The 21,530-nt window shown below is 43.4% G+C and overlaps 1 protein-coding gene across 5 annotated transcripts in view; it reads left to right on the forward strand.

The window, feature by feature from the left end:
- Nucleotides 1–21,530, forward strand: part of TTC39B (tetratricopeptide repeat domain 39B) — a 906,668-nt gene that overhangs the window by 717,561 nt on the left and 167,577 nt on the right. For all 5 annotated transcript variants that reach the window (XM_069626054.1, XM_069626053.1, XM_069626052.1 and 2 more), the window contains 3 exons: nucleotides 3,044–3,108; nucleotides 3,249–3,354; nucleotides 16,566–16,631. In XM_069626054.1, the coding sequence (XP_069482155.1) occupies nucleotides 3,044–3,108; nucleotides 3,249–3,354; nucleotides 16,566–16,631 (237 nt within the window). The remainder of the gene's footprint in view (nucleotides 1–3,043; nucleotides 3,109–3,248; nucleotides 3,355–16,565; nucleotides 16,632–21,530) is intronic.

Genomic DNA, 21,530 nt, shown 5'->3' on the forward strand with positions numbered 1-21,530 from the left:
CATTCACTTGGCCGCTGACACTCAAGCTCTGGAGAAAGAGACCTCAGTAGAAAGTTGTGAAACCCAAGATATGAAGCGAGACCTCAAGCAACTACTGAGAATGCCAAGGTCTGAAGGAAGATCCTAAGTGAATACTGTGCAACCTGAGGTCCCGAGAGAGACATCCAGAGATTGTTGTGAAACCAAAGTTCTGGGAGAGACCTAATGGGAATGATGAAGAATTCAAGGCCTGAGCAAGACCTCCAGTGAATTCTTGGAAACCAAAGGTCGGGGAAGAAACCTCAAAGTGCTGGGGAAACCAAGGGACTGGAAGAGACCCAACGTGAAAGCTGGTGAAACTCAAGGTTGGTGAGAAAATCTTAGAGCCCATAGGGATAGTGGTGGCAAACCTCTTGCATGATGACAAAACCCAGGGCTGAAGTAAAACCTGGAAAAGGGATCCTGAAAAAGTCCTAAAGAACCTGGTACAGTTCTTCAGGAGACCTGGTTAAAGAAAGGCAGGATGATAAAAGAGGGCTTCAGACTGTGGGTAAAACCCCAGAAGAGCCTTTCCAAGAGAATTATATCTGTTTTCTTTTAGCTTATAGCTGGACATGAGACATTTGGATTTGGTGAACTCTTGTGTTGGTTAAACATCGGAATATGTGTGTTCAAAACTTAGGGTAGCTAGGAGGCTGAAAGGATGGTTAGAGATTATAGTCTGGGACTTTCTGTTGACCACATCTTTGAGGTCATATTGTGTACAATAGGGTGTATCGGGGAAGGACAAGGACTTGTAAGAACAGGTAAAGAACTTGTTTTGGACACTTATCCACAAAGGTGTTGGACACTTGGAGAATGCCAAATTTTCCATCGACCCATCCCTGACTGTTTGCTTTAGAGTCTTTCATATTGTGTGTATATCTTTTCCTAGATCCTATAGGAAGTTGGACCACCCTATTCCATGTGGGAAAGGTAACATTCTATCCTTTTGATATATATATAATAGGCTGTGTCAGATATGCCATTGCTCTGCCTATGCACAGCCACATTCACAATGCAATGCCTGTGCAATTGCTGGACCAGCAACTTCTGCCTTGAAAGCACAAGTCCATCATGTCTCCTCTTACTCTCCCCTACATCTTCATGTTATCCCAAGACATACTTCTATACACAACCAACTCTTGGCTTGGACACTTCTGTCAGCTGGCTTGGCAAACCCAGTGCTCTCTCTTGATATAGGGCCCACTTGAACACATCTCCATTCCATCACGCAATTGCTCACTATCTAACTACATCTAGTACCATGCGTTGCGGTTTTAGTTATTGCCATCACAGCACAACTCTGCTCTAATCCGAGCTGTACTCCCCTCCCACTCATCCCAATTGTTTTTCCTCTGTTGTTGGTCATTGTCTAGTTTCTCTTTCCTTTCAACTCCTCACCAAACCTCCCCTTCACTTCCGAAGACTAGGGTCCAGTGACAGCCTGGCAGGGTCCCAGTATGCCATGTTTTGGACAAAGCCAGGTGCTGTAAGACCACTACGGTGGTGATTGGAGCAGTAAAAACTATTGGATAACATAGACTATTGCCATATCCTGTGTGGGGGGGGGGTGCTACACCAAAACATTAAGCCACATCTGCAAAGCTAAAACGTGGCATCAGGCAAAGCCTTGGCCTGTATAGGTTTGCCGGTGTGTCCGTTACCAGAGGCTCCATGCACTGGCTTGCTTTCTGAGGCAGGGACTGCCTGGATTCCTTTTAAATCACCACACCATCCATCTGCTGCATTTTTCGGATGCCAAATTGGAACCTTTCCTGTCTGGAAGATCTCTTTGCTGGGCTTCCTGCGATGGATTGAAGGGTTTAATATTTAAACTGAGGAGTAAGAGGAGAGAGGTGTGTGGGTCGTTTACAGTGCAAGCTATACAAAACTGTAACAGAATTCCACCACAAATGTTTCAAATTCAGGATGAGTGTGTCCGTGTCTCGAGACATGTCTGGTTATACCCATAACAAAAATAATGTGAGCAATTCGTCATATGTGTAATTCTGCACTTCCCCTGTACGGGCTGATTTCGGTTATATGTGATTTTACCGAAGGCAAAAACAGAGTGGTAAATTTCAGTGGTCAAAATACCGGAAAAATACAGAATAGTTTTTTTTATTTGCCCCCTAAACCCTTTTTTCCTATCCTTTTAACCCCTTACCTGACTCAACCCCACCCATTTTAACCCCGTACCCCACTACCATACATATATTTAATTAAAATCGTCGGTATTTTTTCGGTATTTTGGTTTTCAGTGAAACTTACCACTCTGTTTTATTTTCGGTAAAATGACTGGATGCCCTGATTTCTATCAACGATTGAAGATCTTCCAGTAGCCATCTCATGGGGAGTTTTGTACCCTTCCTTATGTATTTTTATGGGGTACATTTTGTCAATGCCCTAATTGAAAAAACTGAACTTAATTTAAAATTGTCCTCGTTTTAGGTTAGAGCAGCTACCGTTTAGAAGTACCGGTACAAATGTTTTACATCAAGGACTTGGCTTCTAGGGTAAAGGTTCACTGCCTGTGGGCAGTTGCTTTATGAAGCAGTGGATACTTTCACCCGGAACTAAATGAGCTTTCCTCAAGTGGCAAAACTATATTGCAATGCACAGTCACAATACGTAACATTGGCTGTTGAGTTGTGCCATTCCAGCATTGGCTAGTACTCAATTTGTAGTGTGCCCTTCGGTGCTGGCGTTAGACCTGCAGTCATCGGCTATTAGAGAAGTTCAATCTTATTTGCAGTGCTTCTGGATGCTTTTAGCTAAATGGAGAGGTTAAGTGACGCACACTTGAGTGGAGTACAGAGCAAGTACCCGTACATTTGCAGGTAAGCAGTTGTGCTTTTAAGACGAGAGTCGCCACATTTCTTGTAGTCAATGTTTGCGATTTGAGCTGCAGAATGCAAGAACGAGAGAGTACATTACAATCTGGTGCAAAACGTTTTCTTATAAAATAATTTGATGCTTATCGCTTTTATCAAATGAAGACCATGGATTGGGTTTCTTCCAGGATGAAAATATGATCAACTTTATCAAGGGTGGGCTCAAAATCAGGACAAGTTACCAAATCTACAAGTATGTGCACACAGTCAGTAACCTCACTTTACTATTTCAAATACGCATTCTCAGCATTGGCCTTTTGCATTTAACTCTACCTTGTTGCGGCATGGTCTTACAGTTCTAATGAACTCTGCTCTCTTTTTACTTCCTGCAAGAGAATGCCAGCAGGTCCAGCAGATGACACCGGCCAGCAAAAGATCGAACGACACCTTCGAGCAATATGAAGGCGGGGTGAAGCTCGGCATAGGGGCCTTTAACTTGGTAAGTTACTCTACTGGGTGCAAAAGAGAACATGCGTGACCCACTAGAATGTTGGAAAATCACACTACTGATGTTTGAGTTTCAAGTTATCAATGGGGTCCTCCACACGTAGTAGGTCCTCGTGGTAAAATGATATGGTCTTGCCTGATGTGCCATAATCTACATTTTCCAAAGAGGAACTCTGATATGGCACTAGGACTGGAAAGCTGCCTCCGCCCAGTACGTGTGTAGTAGATGCCGCCTAGTGCCTACATTGATGCCCATGTATCCCAGAGACCCGGGGCACGGCACAAAGCAATCACAGCAATTTACTTATCTGCAAGTGCCTCTCTGTGAAAAGTTAACAGCTGAAAATAGCTCACATATTACTCTCAAAACCCTCACTCTTGCACAGATGTTACTACCACACTACATGTTCCTTGTAGTGCACTCCACTGCTTCTTTTGATCTGTTATAAGTAATACTTGAAACAAAGCAAAAATGCAACATCTTTAGCCAGTCTTGGAATTTATTTCCATGCGCACTTCACATATTGGGGTCCGATTTGAAAGAGGAAAACTACAAGCCAAAGAATGCAAAGTAGCGTTGGCTGGAAAACCTGGGCTGCAGGAAAATATCACACATGGAATGGGATCAATAGCTGGTGGTAGTATCGTTCCCATTAATGCCCACCATTGTTGAACTCTAAAATGTCAATCAACCTGGGTAGAGTTGAAACACCTGAGCATGGAGCATCACGGAGGAAGCGGAAGCGTGGCGCTGTTTTGACTTGAGATGTGCACCAGTGTATTGGACTGCATGGCCAAGGGGCTCACTTACACTCCTTTATTTGATTGACAGCTACAATGTAATAGAGCCATTTGTGATATGATTTGTGTATGTATTTTAATGACCTGCAAGCCTTGCATCATGCCAGATGTGTAAAAGTAGAACGTATTTTGTAGTGTTTGGCTTGGTCCAGTATTTAGACCATGGCCTTTTTTTTGTGACTGCTAGAGAACCAAATGGACCCGAACAAAAAAAGTCATCTGCTCCCCATTTTTTTTCTGAGCCCCGTAAATGGGTACCACGATTTCTACATTACTGAAAGATTGGTATATTTCCCAAATACACTGCGAAATGAGAACAGCAGTGGGTTGTCACGTGTAGTGTCGAAAGAACGAGTCTTGTAGAAAGGACTTCTTTGTTTAATGGGGTTGCCAGTCTTCGCATCTGTATTTGTGAGCATCTAAAATGATTTACACACACATCTAGTGCATAAGCAATGGAACGCCGTGCAAGGAAAGGAACGACTCCACATTTTGGGCCAGTGTCTAGGTGTTGTTTTTCGGTGCGCTGTCGGAGTAGGCTTTTTCGTCTCTTTCCCGAAATGCAGGGACGAGACGGTTTGCCAAGTAATGGTTGGTAGGCTGCAGCAGCAGGTATAAGGTGTGCAGCAGAAGGCCTGTTTTCTGGTACTGTCTAGGTGTCGATATTGGCACGTTGTCCTCCTGATGGCTTTCTCCAGCAGCTAGGATGGCATGCCGGATGCGATTGCTTTAGTGGAGCAGCACGCTGCTTTAGACGGGATTCTTGCTTGGAGAGGCATCCAATGTGGCTCTGAACACCGGGATGCATTGCATCGGGCTAGTGATGATGAGCTGTGCAGATGCGTGGCTGAGGGCTTACAGAGGGCCTGGGGGCGGTGGCTGGGATGTCTGAGACTAGGGTGTTGTCACAGTCCGTTAGGGCGAAGCAGGGATGCTACTGCGTTTCTGAATTGTCTGAACGCTGATACCGGCCCAGCTTGGGTCTTTTACAAGATGTGCTGCTGTCTATGATATGATAAGGCATTTATAACGCGCCTATACACAAGTGTTTCAAGGCGCGACGAGGCAAGGGAGGGGGAACAAAGGGAAGACAGACAACAATATTACTAGGCCAGGTGTCATGCAGATCGCGCAAGTGCACGGGAAGGGGGAGAGGGAAAAGTGCGTGGGGGAAGGGGGAGGTGAAAGTGCAGTACGTAGGATAGTAGATAGTAGAATAAATAAGATAAATAAAAAACGTCCAGCTGGTGGCAAGTGCAAGGTAAGTGCAGACAAAAGTGCTGGTAGGGGGACTGAAGGGATACAGAAAACAGTCCCCAGGTGAGGGGGTTGCCAGGGAGGCAGTGCAGGTGTGCAAATGGCGGGGCCTGGGCCCGAGATCAGAAGGATAGCCAGGTAACCAGTGCAGTTTCAGCCAGGAATTCAGCAGGGGGAAGGGGGAGAGAAAGCAGAAGCAAAGAGGAGGGTTTTGAGGTGCTTCCAGAACCGGAGATGGTTCTCCTCAAGTTTCAGGGAGGCAGGAAGGCTGTTCCAGAGGGAGGCCCCAGCCGAAAAGAGAGATCTACCACCAACTCGTTGCTTGGAGAAGCGACTGACTCTGAGGGAGTTGGAGGCGGATGAGCAAAGAGCTGGAGAAGGAAGATATTTAGGAAGAGAGAGTTGAAGGTATTGCGGCCCCAGGCCCCAGAAGGCCTTGTGGACAATGCAGAGGGTCTTGAACTTTCAGGGGTCAAGTCCTAAAAATTAAAGTGGGGGGACTCATCAACAAACGCAATGGGATGTCACATCACCAGAAATTTGCATATCAAGGCGAAAATATGCACATTTCATTAAATTGGCTTTGCATAAACACCCAAATTGAACAGGACGAATGCCTTTCATAAAATCAACACAAACCAAGACAGGATACTTTAGTCTAATAGTGTTTTTGGAAACATTAAAAGGTGTGCATGTTTTAAACTCCAAGAACCAATACAAATGTTTTCCCTGGGACTTGCAGTACCGAAATGGGATATTTCACCTTTAGTTGTTTGTTATTTTTCATGAGGTTATATAGTGCAGTGGTGTCCAGCCTACAAACCTGATGACTGTAGTTTCATTCCTGAGGGTGGCTTTAATTCATAAATTCAAAGAGGAAATGCAATGTTTCTCTTTTAGCTAGGGGGGGACTGAGTCCCCCTCTGAATAAAGTGGGTGGACTCCATCCCCCTGTGTGTACCCTCGACTTGAGCCCTGAACTTATTCCTCGCAGCCACTGGGAGCCAGTGCAGAGATTTCAGTCCTGGAGAGATACGATCCCTGGGCTTGAGGCCAAGGGCAAGTCTCGCAGTCCTGTTCTGGATAAGTTGCAGAGGGCGGAGAGTAGAAGCAGGCAGATTTAGATAGATGCTGTTACAATAGTCCAGCCTGGAGAGAACCAGGGCTCTGGAGACAGTGAGCTTCTGGGGGAAGGAGAGGAAAGGAAGAATACCTCTGAGGAGGTGCACCTGGTAGTGAAACTTCTTAGAGACGTCAGAGATGTGAGGAGAGAAGAAGAGTGTGGAATCAAAGATGACCCCCAAGGTTTTTAGCCTCACAGGTGGGAGCTGAAAGAGGGCCAAGAGAGGCCAGCCAGAGAGCTGCATGGAAGGAGGCAGTGGGTGTGAAGCAGAGGGACTTGCATGCGTTTTGAGGATGGGCAAAAATCCATCTAGTACAGTGGCATTCAAACTTTTTCATGCTGGGACCCCACTTGAAAAAAATGTTGTTCTTGCTGGGTCCCCCAGATGCAATATCGGACTATATTTTCTATTAAAAGCAGTTACTGTACTCCTTTTTGGAAGAGCCTCACCCTCCCCACCCCTTCCCGCACATCCTTTGGGCCCCCCGGGGGGGGGGCAGCCCCACAGCTTGAAGACCACTGATCTTGTTGAATTTCTACAGCCAAATCTAGATTCTTACTCTAGTGGCAGTCTCTAAAGAGGGACATTAGTTCATGTTGCGTTACTTTTGAGGTACTTAATTGACAACCAAAAGAAGGTGGATGTCGTTTCGGTCTGCTGTGTTAAAAAAAGGGTGGCCTCTGCCAGTATTCTGTTAAGAAGCTCTTTTAGAAAATAAGATGACATGGATCTTCAGCCAAATGGGCAGGCTCAGACTGGCCTATAGGGCAATAGGCCCATGGCCGAAGCAAAAACACAACATGCTGGTGTGGGGCAGTTTTCTGGGTCAAAGTGGGTCACTTCTTTAGCCAGTTTGGTCCAGTTTGATGAATTAATTCACCCTCCGGCTAGTAGTTATGACCAGTGTTGCTGAATAAATATTCTTTTAAAAGTATAGTTTGCACCACACTTTATCAAAAAACTCTGCCTTGCTTACTATTCGAACAGTGTCACAAAAGGAATGAATAGTCATTTGCAACTGTGGACCACTTTTTCATTGGTGCCCAGGACAATTTTATGGCCCAGTCCGTCCCTGCAAATGCAAATTGGGGCAGGTGCCAAGAATGAACATGGTGTACTGGGCTCATATTTCCCAGCATCAATTGTTGCTTGGTAATTTTTGGGGGCAGGAAATCAGAAGGTGCTGTGGTGAAATGGGGTTGTTTACTTCCTGTGCTGCAGACTCGAGAATTCATTACGGCGATTCCTTGGGCAACACTTGGTTTACTACAAAGAATATCTACTACTTGGATGGGGTAGATGGAGTAAGGTTGGCTGTGCTGAATAATTATTTTGAAATAGATCATTATTCCAAATCATAGTACGGTATAGGATGCATCTGTTCGAATTTTGTGTTATTGCAATATATATATTCATTGCAATGCTCTATTGTGTGTTGGAATGAGTCATATAGTTGAGTATGAGTGAACACATTTTGGTGACCATTTTCCTGATGTAAGTTATACACCTGCATTAAAACGTTAATTTTATTAGTGCTTGATTTATTACTGTGGATTTAATCAAAACATTGTTTTTTTCTAATTAATAGTGTGAACTATGATTACTTTTTTCCTGCGATCAACAGACATATAGCACTGTAGATGGTAGTCCTATTAATGCTTGGAGTGACGCAATGACGTAGGGACATTTCGTTTCTAGTTATGCAAAGTTATTGACCTGATAAAAAACAGCTTACCATTTTAAAAAGAATCGTTTGGTCACCCTAACCTCGCAATCACTGTCAGACTGTTCTAGGGTGGACAACCTGATGCAAGGTATAGTGTTTGTCCATAAAATCATGTGATGCAAGAATTGGGCAGAAAGCCATTTATTGAAAATCGTTGAACAGAAAGTGCATTTTTTTTACTGTGTGTTGTTGTACCAGCGGTAGCCAGAGATATTGGCTAGAGTTCAAAGAGAGATGGTAATCAACACTGGTGGCAAGGGGGGGGCTGACAGATATAATGAACGTATATGCTGTCTGTGACCAGCCAGGAAAGGAGACGACCAGTCCTTGGCCCACTGCAGAAGCCAACCATCCCAAGAAAGGGCTTCTGTAAGACTTTGGCAAAGAGTCTTTCAGAATTCTTTCTGACAAATTTCGGGGGCTAGACAAACATCATCTCTGTTTTGTTTCCGGGGAAGAAGACTGAATAAAAAACACCCACAATGCCGGAATATTTGTTTTGCTTCGGAAAGGTTTGAGACGCCACATTCCACATGACCTTTATGATGAAGAGCAGAATAAATGTGGTTCTGTCACAACGATGAGACATGGGTTGTGGGATCATTCGAGAAGCTTCAGACTGAATTTGGAATCTTTAAGTTCCCAGAGCATGTTCAAACCCACCAGAACATTTCTGAAGCGTTTGATTAATTGTAGTACACGAAAAACCCAAAGGAGGACTAACTGTGACTCATCTCCCACCCTTATGTTATGCCAGAGTCTCTAAAAATTAGTTCTAAAAAGCCTGCTGTACTTTTTCCGAGTGTTGGAGATTTAATCTGAGCCGAAGGGAGGGAGGCAGATTTAGGTAAATCCCTATTTTCCAAGAAAAGATGGGGTCATTATTTTTGGGGAATGGGATTTCACGCTCTTGATGCACACTCACTGACTGTCACAGATGGTCTTAAGAACATGGGTGATGCAAGAGATGGTTCAAAGGGTTTTTATTAAACAGTATTCAACAGAGGCTTATAAGTCTTGGGGTGCAGGAATAGAACGCCCCTTTCTGTAACGGTATATTGGGAGACCACATTCAAAACAGGGATTTCCTTCCCCCCACTTGAAAGAGCCCACAGTGTACCCTTAATTAAGGATCCAAATACGCCCTACCGCTGACTCATATAGAGCGCTGTGGATCCCGTCCCCTGTGCCAACAATGAGCCAAGAACCAGGCCTGTGTACAGAAAGAAAGTGTATTTATTTAAAGTATAGGTTTGATAAATCTTGCACTAAAGGGTGACACACACCAGCTTCTCTGCTTCACACAATACTTTTTTTTGTTTTTGTTTTGAATAAATGGACACAATGGGTTGCTTTGGAGAACATACATCACAATCCTTTAGCTCCTCAACCTGTATCTTCAAAAACACTTAGCATGGGATTCACTATTTAATAACCTGTAGCCAATTAGAACCTGGCAACATGACAATCTGCACGCTTTACTTTATTCGGATTACAATTTGAATAATAATCAACACTGGTCAACAAGCAAAATAAATCCACATATAAAATGGTGTGCATTTTCAATTTTCCTGCACGCTTAATAGGCTAGCAGCCAGTTTGGTTCAACTTGTTCACATGTAAACATGAATTTAGTCTGGCGCTGCACTCTCAGCAATGCTTCACAGTTCTTACTTTAACCCACTTTTAGTATACAGTGCACTTTTCTAATCAGATGCTTTATTCAATTTGACCCTGAGAAAACACTTTTTTCTGCCCCACACCCAAAATCAGTCAGCCAGTCAGTTACTTACAGCACCCCTCTACTGGAATGCCATGGTTAAAAATGTGGACAGTTATACATGTTTTTCAGACCATCTTCACTTAAGAGCCTGTGTTGGGGGAAGTTGGGCAGTAAAAGGGGGATGGTTATTCATTTCATTTTTTAGCCCCCCCCTTCACTTAAAGGCCCGTGTCGGGGAATGTGGACAGTTATGAATTTTGTTTTTGTTGGCAAGGATACCCAAATTACTTTAGGTGGATTTAACATTATTCCCTCTAAGAGAGAGGGTGAACGTTTCGAATTCTTCCAAACTCACCCCCTGCATCAATCTATTTGGGAGTTAGTTAAACTAATATACAGTAAAAAATGCCAAGGGTCTACACAATTTTCCCCTCCACTCACTAGTGGAATGCAATCCACTAATGAAAGGGAATAGGTTAATTAAATGGATCCCCATGCTGACATTTTGTTGGACGAATCTACTTCCTTTTGGAAATCTCTGGGCTTGGCACTCATGGAGACTGAGCAGGGCTTTGCTTTTTGGGAAAAATAGGATTCTGGCCAGACCTTCAGTGAGTGCCGCCGCAGCCAAAATAAAGTGAGTGGGGGGTGGGAAGGGTTGAAAATAAAAGGGAGGCGGGTGAGGGTAACATGGGGGCAGGGGGAGCCGGCCATTAGGCTGGCCGGAACCCAGGCTTTCATCAGAAGTTCAAGCCTGTGTTCCTAGCCACCAGATTGGGTGGCTCCCCCCCACCCCCCAGGGTGCTAATTTCTCTTGAAACCACGTGATTCAAAGTCTGTTGGGCTGCAATGCTAACATCTGCATTTAATCCATTAGCTCTCCTCTGTCCATGGTCAATGGTTATTTGTATCGCTCCTTCCAGAGACCATTCCCTTCAGATCCTTTGATCATTCCTCAGGGTTCTGCATAGCAACAGCTTCGGGAATCGAAAATGAAAGCCATCCATTTCCTGGGGCCACAAAAGCCTTTCACATTTTACCTGAAAAAAATTGCTGGTTCACTCTGTGACATGTATTTTGCATGAGGAGCATAATTATTTATTTTAATACATTTCGTCAAGCTGTCACACACCAAGTCTTGTCCCTTTTATTTTATTTTTTAGCATGGGAACATTTTTCTTCATGTCTTGATTTGACTGCACACGCACATGTACAGCCCTTTAAAGGAGTCAATTACTGTGCTGATGAGTGCCACATTTTACATGGAGAATGAGCCTTTCATTTTTCTGTGGCAGATAGACAACAGCAGCATTTAACTTCTATCAGCCAACACAGTATTGTCCCCTGTTTTATGTTACAATGTTCCCTGTGTTAACTGCAGAAATGCCTGAATTTCGATTTGGTAGGGACATCTAGCAGTATTTAAGTTTTAAGGCAGGCTTTTCATTCACCAGTGGGCCTAGCCATCAGAACTTGCATTTCACTGTAAGGCCTAAACTGGCCTTGCAGTTATATCTGTTGGGGCTGTGATTAAACCCCACATCTCTCATCTCCCGTGGGCTTCCTACCTCCCTAGACCATGCTTCCCTATCACTGATCCTGGTAACTAGAGATTGTTAACCCCTACTGTTAAGGATCATGTTTACCATGAGGAGCCTCATCTCTCTCCCTCCCTTTGGAGGGGTTCTAGGTGAAACCTGTCCTGCACCCCACTGATGTTTTGTTCTTACAGTTGGAAATCGTGCCTTCCAGCCGCTGAGTCCTGGCTTTTTCTGCCCCTTTTCATGCTCTCGTATTCCTGTCCCTGGTGTTCTTTCCTTCCTCTCCCTTTCTCCTATTCTTGCGCTCATTCCTCATTGAACTTTACTCTCCTCTCTGTCTCCTTTTTTCCATCTGATATTCACACCTCTCTGCCTACTCTCCTCCTAGCTGCCGCTCTCTCACTCTAGTCCTCTCCTCCTACTCATTACTCCCATCTTTTCTCCACTCTTCTCCCCTCAACGTCCCTCTTACCTTCTCTTCTGCTTACCCTGTAAATCCCTGTAACTCACTGCAACTCACTGCACTCACCAGTCACCAGACACACACTTGCACCTTTCACCAACTAATACCTCACCTTAAATGCACACTTGTTCATGCTCTGCTCCACCATCCTTCCACCACCTGGTCTCTTGACCTGCCTCCTCTCTGGTCGAAAGGAAATCAAAGGACCCCTGAGCAGTCCTCCCGCTGCTGGGAAGCATCTCAGCTCCTGGTGTGCATTGCTTGCTGTTCTGCTGGCTTTTTATCACCTGCTCTCTCTCCCCCCTATGTGGGTCAGTTGTCTCGCCATTGCAGCCGATTTCAGTTTTACTGAAAAAGAAGTTAGCCGTAGATTACAGGGTGTAAGGCTGGCCCAGCATGATTGGGAGTGGTACTCCCTACTTGCAAACAGGCACATAAGAGGGCGACAAAGACTACAACTCTCCCAACACCCTCAACCCGCCTCTGGGGAAGGACTGGCTCAGGCATACACCATAGTAGGCCTCCTGCAACAAGTTGTTGAGATGGGTCCTTTTCAACCCATGGCAAGGTCAAGTGCCTGACCTTATCACATGACACACTTGCTCCATGTGTATATGGCGAATACCAATCCGATGTGCCAGTGCTTAGTCAACATTTATTTTCGATTGAGAAGCTACGTCTGTCTTTAATGGTGGGAACGAAAATTGTTTTTAAAAGGTTCTCAGTATAACCTTACCTTCTCAAGTCAAGTTCGAAAGCAATTACCCATGGAGAAGAGCATAATTTGTTTTTGGTAGTTTGGTACCTGGGAGACTTGTCGTCAAGGAGCAGCACAATGCTTTACAGAGAAAATGTACTGTAGCATGTGTACTTTTGGTATGAATTGCTGTACGTAGATATTATGGCAAGGGGGGCCTGTTGGAGACAAGATTCCAGAATCCAGGATGTGATTATATGTAGATATTATAGAAGCACTATATACAAAAATACTTCTAGACAAACAACTATTAAGAATAATTGCTCATTATGAAGCACAGTATAAGGTCTACAATATATCTGATTTGTAGAAATGTTTTACATGTATTTGGGGTTTGATTATATGTTTGAAGTCGTATTTTACTTTGTCATGAGTTATATGGATTTATTACAATTTATTAGATTGTAAGTAATATTGTCATAGCACTTCGAGGTTATGTGGTGATTAATGTTTTCCCAAGGCCATGTAGAATTATCAAATTAATTTTCAATGCCAAAAAATGAATGCCCAACAAAAGATGGCCCCATGGAAATTAGTTAAGAACCTAAACAAAGAGCCCCTTTCTTGTTTCCATGGTGGATGACGCTGGGCAGTAGCCTTGTGGCGTAGGAATAGGATGAAATAGATGAAAAATGTATGCTGCACTTTTACCAAAAAAGAAACCATGCGTTGGGACGGGTCACGGATATTGGACATGAGGATGTGAATGAGTTTGAGTAGCAGGAAGGGGTCAGTGACTGGCGCACAGCTCGGGGAGAGTATCCTGTTGAGATGGCATCAATTAGGGTTCATAGAATGGGGGGTTCCCCCATTAGATCCGTGTGCTACACTCCCTCCTTGATTGGCTCCTGAAGAGCAGCAGGTTGCTAATGGCCTAAAGGTTACAAACGCAAGCGAGTAATGTCTGTGTAATGTATACAAAAAATGACTTTGTTAAAAAATATTCTTTAAAATGTGTCACAATACTTGTTGACTTTCTACAAGAAGGGATCTGGTAAAATCGCTTAATTGCTTTCATACCGATGAACTTGGCGCAAGAGTTTCTAATTTTTTTAAGACTGGCTGCCCCAAATTGAACCATACACTTCCGAAAGTTGCCAAAATGTAAACCTATTGGTGGATCGCTCTAAAATGTCATTTTGAATGCACTGATCCCGCAAGATGAGAAGAGCAAACCTGCCTCGCTGCCTGAAATTGGCAAACACTCCTTACAAACAAACATGAAAAACCAGATACAGGTGTTTGCTCCTTGTTGCCGCTTGCACTGCTCTGTTGGTGTGTGAAACCCGTGGGCATCAGCAGCATGTGCCACATGAAGCAGCTCTACCGTTTATCCTCTCTGAAGCAGGCCCATACGATTAAAATAAACATCTTTTTACTTGTTATAGGGCGTAAAAGTATGAGTTGCAAAATACTTTCCTAGATACTTAAAATAATGTGTTTTTACTTTCCTCAAATAGTCTAGTCGAAAGAACTGTGTTTTACTCCCATAAAAATCCTTTACTCCCAACTTCCAAAAATAGCTAGTAAAATACTCCTCAAATTCTGGAGCCGTTCATTTACTGTACGCCTTTTACAAACACTTTTGCAAAATGGAAATTGGAAAATAAAATCTAGTGGATACAGGCTAGCATATATGCAAAGACATATCTGGCTAACATGTTTAACTTCAGGGCAATGTAGAAGTTAAAAGAAATCCTATAATTGATCTAAACTATTTTGTCGAATATGAAATTTGCAACTTAAATAGAAGATTTACATTTGGTTTCCATATTATTTTTTAAAATTCACTAAATCACGAATAACCTCATCAGTTAAGATTTGTAATTCCAAGGGTACAGTGCAAATGTAGTCCCTAATTTTTATTGTGCTGAGTGTTGGGTGAGGTTGGAAAGGACAGTTTAGCATGGTTGCAGAATATGGTGTTGTAACTCCTTCATTAAATGTGCTGCTTTAAGGTAAATTTTTGTAAACAGGGGTTGCAGCTTAAGTCCTGGTGGGTGTCATGCGCTGGCATACTGTTTTCAATTGCTCATGAATTAAATTATGATATAGCTCAGAACATGCTTCAAAATTGATTCACACAATTTCTAGTCACCAGGCACCTATTCATGTTTCTCAAGGTTTGTCTTGTTGATGAATCAGTTAAGTTTTAGGGCCACATTTTCTGTGTCTTCCTGTTGATAATGATGTAATAATATCAAGAAATACTTTCTTTTGGCTTTTGCCATAAAAGTGCACATATGACAGTTAAATACTTAGTATACATATATTTTCACTTTTATGGCTAAAGACAAAATAAAGTTCAGAAAACCACAGGACAAAATGGTGAAAAATACAATATCGATAAGCTGCAAGATTTAAGAATCATCCAGGAATAACACTATACTAATTGGTGTTGGATATTAACCACTACGATAAATCAATTGAACAAGTGCGTTTCATAGGATATAGTGTACAAAATTACATTAGCAGCAATGAGCAGCATTTGTGCAAAGTGAAATGAAGAGTGTGCAAACTAAATTCAGTTAATGAAAGAAGACATTGTTTCCTGAGTAACCAGGCATGATGGATGTAACTGGAAAAAGCAAATGCAACCAGAGCACCAGCTGAATATTTGGACGAAGACAGTGCCTCGCATAAATGTCTGGTGTTGTATTTCAGCAGGACTTGTTTTAAGTACCTTTTTCCTAGATCTAATATAATATGGACAAAGGAAAAAAAAAGTGCTCAATATTTTCAATTTCATCCTGACAGACTGGGGGCATTTCCCATTTGGATAATAGTGAATTCAGGGCTACCAAAACTGTGTCTCTTATATAAATGTTCCTACATAGGGAAGATTTATTGATATCATCCAGTTACCTTTCCTTCCCAAAAATAGGCTTACGTCTATGATATTCCTGTGCTAATGTCAGTGATGTAAGGTACCTACGGATGTTTTGCTTCGACCTGACCAGATATCACTTTCTTGGTCTGGTAATTAATAACAACAGAATTCGTCCAGAGCTGATCTAATTATAGGTTTCTCAATGCTGCCCTTACGTGTTGCCACCATGGTATGTTTCTCCCACCAGCTTGCGATAGGAGATCGATTAGGGCATCCTTATATTTCATCAACTCGGGTAGCCCAAAGTCGTACCCAATATAATATTGTTCTGCTAGCCAGTGTATCAGTTATGCTTGGCTGAGCCATTTCAGTGTTCTTGTCCATAATAAGGGTGCTTTTTGGTAGGAGGGTGATATTTTTCAAAAAAGTATTTTCCACTTCCTGTAGCCTATCACTTCTAGTTATTATTATTATTTATTATTATAGTGCACCCCTAAATATCAGCCCCATAAACAGCTGCAGCCTTGCATATTCTTTCATTGAATTGTTGGAGATGAAGCCCCATTTCCAATTGAACGTATTAGTTTCAAAATGGCATTACTGGTTTGCTCTAGCTTTGTAGCTGCCTTCTCTGTTTGAGCAGAATAATAATATAAATTAAAGTAAAATGCCATGCATACAATAATTAAATCCACTACAGCAATGCATATTTTCTCTCTATTTTCCTCCCCACCCCGCTCTTGCCTTCTACTCACATCTCACTGGGTTTGCCCTAGCATTTTGGAATGTGTGCATCCAGCTCATTCTTCAGAACAAGCATGTTCCTTTAGGGCCTGCTGAACGTTGACCTTTGTTGGAGAGGGTAGCAGTCGAGGGAGGTGGTAGATTAGAGACCGATATACATTCGCTTGTTTTATGTCCACATTGTACACTTACAGTGCATGTTTGCTTACAACATATTGTTTTTTTTTCTTCTCACAGATGCTGTCCCTTTTGCCAGGCAGGATTCTCAGACTTCTAGAATTCATTGGATTTTCCGGCAACAGGGTAATTTTCCTCTTTCAGCTGAATTTGGCAAAAAACACATTTTTGTTTCTGAGAAGCCCTGCCTTCAATTTTCTTGAATTAAGGAATCGTTCATCCCAGACAATGTCGTCTTGGTTTCTACATGCTGCATGGGATGTCTTGCAGATGTGAAGAATGCATGCCCACAAAGGAATTAACAAAAGCAGATTCTACAAACATTGCATAGTTATTGTAAATGCACATTCAGATCATTAGTGTTTAAATATGTACTGTTGATGTTTAAAAGGAGGTATCCTGTGAGAAGAGTATTGAAGTAAAGACTTGTACATCATTGCAAATGAGTGTAGAGTTTGCAAATGAGTGTAGAGTGCGTGGAGAATTGAATGGAAGAAGTAGCAAACAAATAAAAAGGAAAGACAAACTCAAAGCACAAAATAAAAAACAGACGAGATTCACAAGGACTGAACATCAGAACTGGCATAGAGTAGAGAAGGAACAGCAGTTATTGCTCCAGCTGTTTGTGAGAATATGTAAATAGATGGCAACATTGAATCAATTGGTTAGTGTGGACAAACATGAAGGGGGGGTCCAAGTACCGTGTGGGAGATACTCTTGGGCAATGCAGATCTCTTCATGCTGTTTCTCCTATTATTGCTGGGCCATGCAAAAACTGGCTTTTTGCTTCATCAGCCTTGCATGGCCCATTGGGAATGCAGGCTGGGGTATTGCATGATTTAATATAGTAATATTACTGGCGTTCTGGGCAAAGCAAACATGAAAATGTTATTATGTCAGAATGCTGGCATATATTGGTGCAGCCAGCATGGGCATGTATGGGCACTGCCAGCATGAACTTGTTTATTTTTAATCCTGTGATATAGTGTGGGCAAAGGCATCATGAAACTGCGTTGGCAAATGTTCGTATGCACTGTGGGAGACTTGGCATACATTGGATTTTTTCATGTTACTCTGGAAAACAGATTGCAAACTGTTGCTTTCAGTTACGTTTTCACAGAGTGTGCTCTAAAATGCACCATTGTATCCAATTCATTTGAACATTTTCAGAGGGAGAACGCCACCCCTGTTGCCCCTGTTTGGTATGGCCCGCTTCACAACTGCTTATTCATGGGATACATTTATGTCGCTCCAAGGAGGTCAAAGCTATCTGGGACGGGTGAGGAACTTCATCTGCCACTGAACCGCCTACAAAGAAGCTCATTTAATCAGCCTGGTTGTGCTAGTGGTGCATCGCAGAAAATAGCCATAAAGTGATAAATGGATATTAATGGGTGTGAGTAATTGGTCACTGATGGGAAGCAAAGGTTGGTAGTGTCTGAGCCAGGATACCTAAGCAGACAACAGAAGTATGCCCTTCCACTCTCGCATCCCCACCAACCTCCCATACCCTCCACTGCTATTGACCAGATCCTGGCTCTGAGGTTGCAGCTTGAGCTTGTTACCCTATGTCAAGCACACAAACAATTCTTTGCCTCTGCCCTGGCCTTAGGCGGACCTTGAACTACAAGTTGGCCAGAAGGCGACCCGTTGGTGTTCTACAAAATGCAGAGCCAATTCATTTGAGTACCAGAGTGCATCATGGAAATGCATGCAAAGTCATCGTAGTACCTCGGCATGTGACTGCCATTGCGAGTAAATTGCAGGAATGCATGTGTATTCTGGTTTTTGAGTTAGCATGTGGTATGACCAGGAACATTTAGAGCGAAGATCGAGTAATCGGGGCCCTCCTGCAACAGGTTCCACACATTTGAGGAAAAATGCGCCGGATGAACTGATCAGGTGGTGCTGTGGAATACAATAGTTCATATACCAAGGATGAGACATGACGCACGACAGACAGTAATCCGATGGAGCAGGATGCGTCCTACTTGCAATACACGGAGGAGTAAGTATTTGTGGGAGTCAAAGAGGAGGAAGAAATGCCACAGTAGGTTGAGCTATTTGCCCTCACAACTCGAGGTTATGCTAAAGTGACGACTTGAGGGGATGTTTTGACATAGCCGGGAGGGAGGGCGCGGGTGGTACGGAGTACACATTTGGGAGGGTGCTGGATTGGAGGTTGCTCAGAGGAGAGTAGCAGGAAATATGGTCAGCCAGTTAAAGGGGTGCAAGTCCAGGCAGTGGTTTGACTAGTGGGTCTTTGCTTTCCCGGTTATTAAACATCTGTCTCTACTTTAGCATCTTTAGTGGAAACCTTTGATTTCGAATTTATAATGTATGCAAATGACTCCTATTCTGGCCCACTTGGAGTCAGATAAACTAATGACTGCCAACAAAGTCTCTTTGTCTTCAAGCAGTGGATGTATGGATGTGTCAATACCATTTAAAGCAGAATAACTACGTGAATAACAATGACTGAGGATTGGAACTTTTTCATCAGGCTACACTTCCATTGGATACCTTATGGCAAACTAGCTCTGGTCCCTCTCCTTCACTGGCCGCTACAGTGAACAATCTAGATGTTAAGCTAGGTCATTAGTTAGCCTTTTCTGACCATGTTGCATCTGGCGTGTAAACTTGTTCCACTGTTGAAGATTGCTTATACATGTTCTTCCTGTGTTATGTTCCCAGTGAAAGTAAAGGTAGTAGATGGTACAACTGTATGCCAGTTAGAGTATTTCAAGCCCTTGTTGCTGGGGCTTCCCAAAACTCTATTGAATCACCTGCAATATGTGGAAGAATGCGCAGCTGCTAGGGTGATGAGGGCCTTTCACTATAAGACTATGTAAAACCTGTTATTACATTTCTGCATTGACTGACACTCGATAAGAGAATCACATTTAAATCTGTTTAATGTTTAAAATATTGCAGTCACATTGTCTAGTATTTCTTATTCCTCAGCTCATAACGTCCCTTACATTCCAATATTGTGACCTGCTTCATCATCCCAGTGTTTTGTCGTTATCGTATTGGTGGCCACACCAGCTCTGTTCATGCTGGTAGGGCTTCAGAAATCCTAACCTTTAATCAACACTCTGACCTCATCCAAAGACCCTTGAAAACCTGGCTTTTTGAGAAATAATTAACATTTGTTGTCCTAGACCTTGTGTTCTCCTGTGGGTTATTTGGGCCATTTCTCCTTACCCTCCTTGGTACTAGTAATGGCCTGGGTGTACCTTACGAATCCAAATAAATACAATGGGCCTCATTACAAGTATGGCGGTAAGGCAACAACGGCACCGGTATCACTACCAGCACCGTTGCTACCGTACCGCCATACTACGAGTTCTGCTCGCGAGTGCCCTTGCAGCCACCAGGTCTGACCTGGTGGCCGTACCGGCACCCACGAGCAGAACATGATGGTAGCACCGGTACCGTTACTAACGCAAAAGGACAATTTACAGGGTCCGGCTGGGCCGGAATAGCCCGTAATTGCACATTCGCGTGTGCCGGACCCGGATGCGAGTTTGAAGGTAGCCTTGCCGGTTTTACCGGCAAGGCTACCTCCAACCTTGTAGTGAGGCCCAATGTCAAGTATTTGACAAGGGCCCAGTTATTCATTGAGGTGGTGAAGGAAATTGGGAGAAGAGCAGGAATGTTTGTAGATGATGCAAGTGGTGCAGTGTTGATTATCTTGGCATGCAGATAGGTGGAGTAGTCCCAGGAGAAGACTGGCACGGTAGTCAAGACTGCCCAGTACCATAGTTTGTAGGAGTGTTTTGGTAGAGCGATAGATGGAGACAGAGCAGATTTGTATGATCATCAGTTTTATCATGGTTGCAGTAGAGGTAGTAGTAATAAAGTGATGAGTGTTGCAGTAACTGTCAAAAAGGATCCCATGGTTGCATTCCTTAGAGGAAGAGGATTTCAAGTGAAATGAGATGGGTGACAGAAGAAGGGGGAGGCATTGGAAGAAGGGCAGTAGATTGCCTATATCCTGAAAGAGTTCATCGTGAGGCAACAAAGTGCCATCCATTGGTGGCTAGCAGAGAGTTAAGGCGTAATGTGTGTAGGGAGAGAGCCACAGTCAACCTAGAGAAGATTTGTGTGACATCTGCAAAGAGATGGTAGGAGAACGCAAAGGAGAAGATAATTTGCCAGAGTAAGTGAAAGTAGAAGATAGAACAAGGGTCCCAGGAAATAGTTCTGTTGGACTGAAGGACAGACTGTGCAGGGAGGTCAGGTCACAGGTGACAGTCTTCCTCGATATGGAGAAGGAATGATTAGCAAGGTAATAAGACACAAGGTTAAGGGCAATGCCTTAGATATGGACGCCATAGAGGGTCGGGAGGAGAGTGGGTGATCTACTGTACGAAAGTGGTATAGCAGGATTAAAATGGAGGAGTATATACATGATAATGAGCCAAGTTAAAATTTGAGACGTGGACGAGGGTTATGTCTGTAGAATGAAGGTAGCAGGAGATCCTGTTAAAGATGACTCCTTTTGAGTAATGAGGAAAGAGAGATAAAGGCCTATAGTTAGCAGGGTTGTTGGGGGGTCAGCTGAGGGATTCTTGAGGATCATTAGAGAAGCTACCTTGAAACAGGCAGGAAGGCTTACACCAGAGAGTTTGAAATGGGAGGAGCAAAAGGAACAGGTGACCGGTGAAAGTACCTTGACAGTCTGCAGGGCAAACCGGTTAACAGGTACATAGGAGGGGATGTCTGACCTCAGGAGTGGGGGGGGGGGGCGCTCAGTTCAGTGACCAAAGTTGGGAAGAACAAACCTAGGTGAGAAATAAAAATAAGGATGAGCATGGAAAAAGAAGCAAGATGGGGCTGAGGGGAAGGTGGTCCGGATGTGGTGCATCTTCACAATCGTAGGTGAGGAATGATATGGGAGTTGGTAGCAAATGGGGAGGAGAAGATGGCATGAGGAGGAGCCATCATAGTTTGTATAATGGATGATAGTTTTCGCTGCTGAGAGCAGAGAGAAGTGATGAGATGTGGGAGAAGTAGGAG

This window comes from Ambystoma mexicanum, chromosome 6p (genome assembly GCF_040938575.1).
Source record: "Ambystoma mexicanum isolate Mex_15411 chromosome 6p, UKY_AmexF1_1, whole genome shotgun sequence".
Classification (NCBI taxonomy): Eukaryota; Metazoa; Chordata; class Amphibia; order Caudata; family Ambystomatidae; genus Ambystoma; species Ambystoma mexicanum.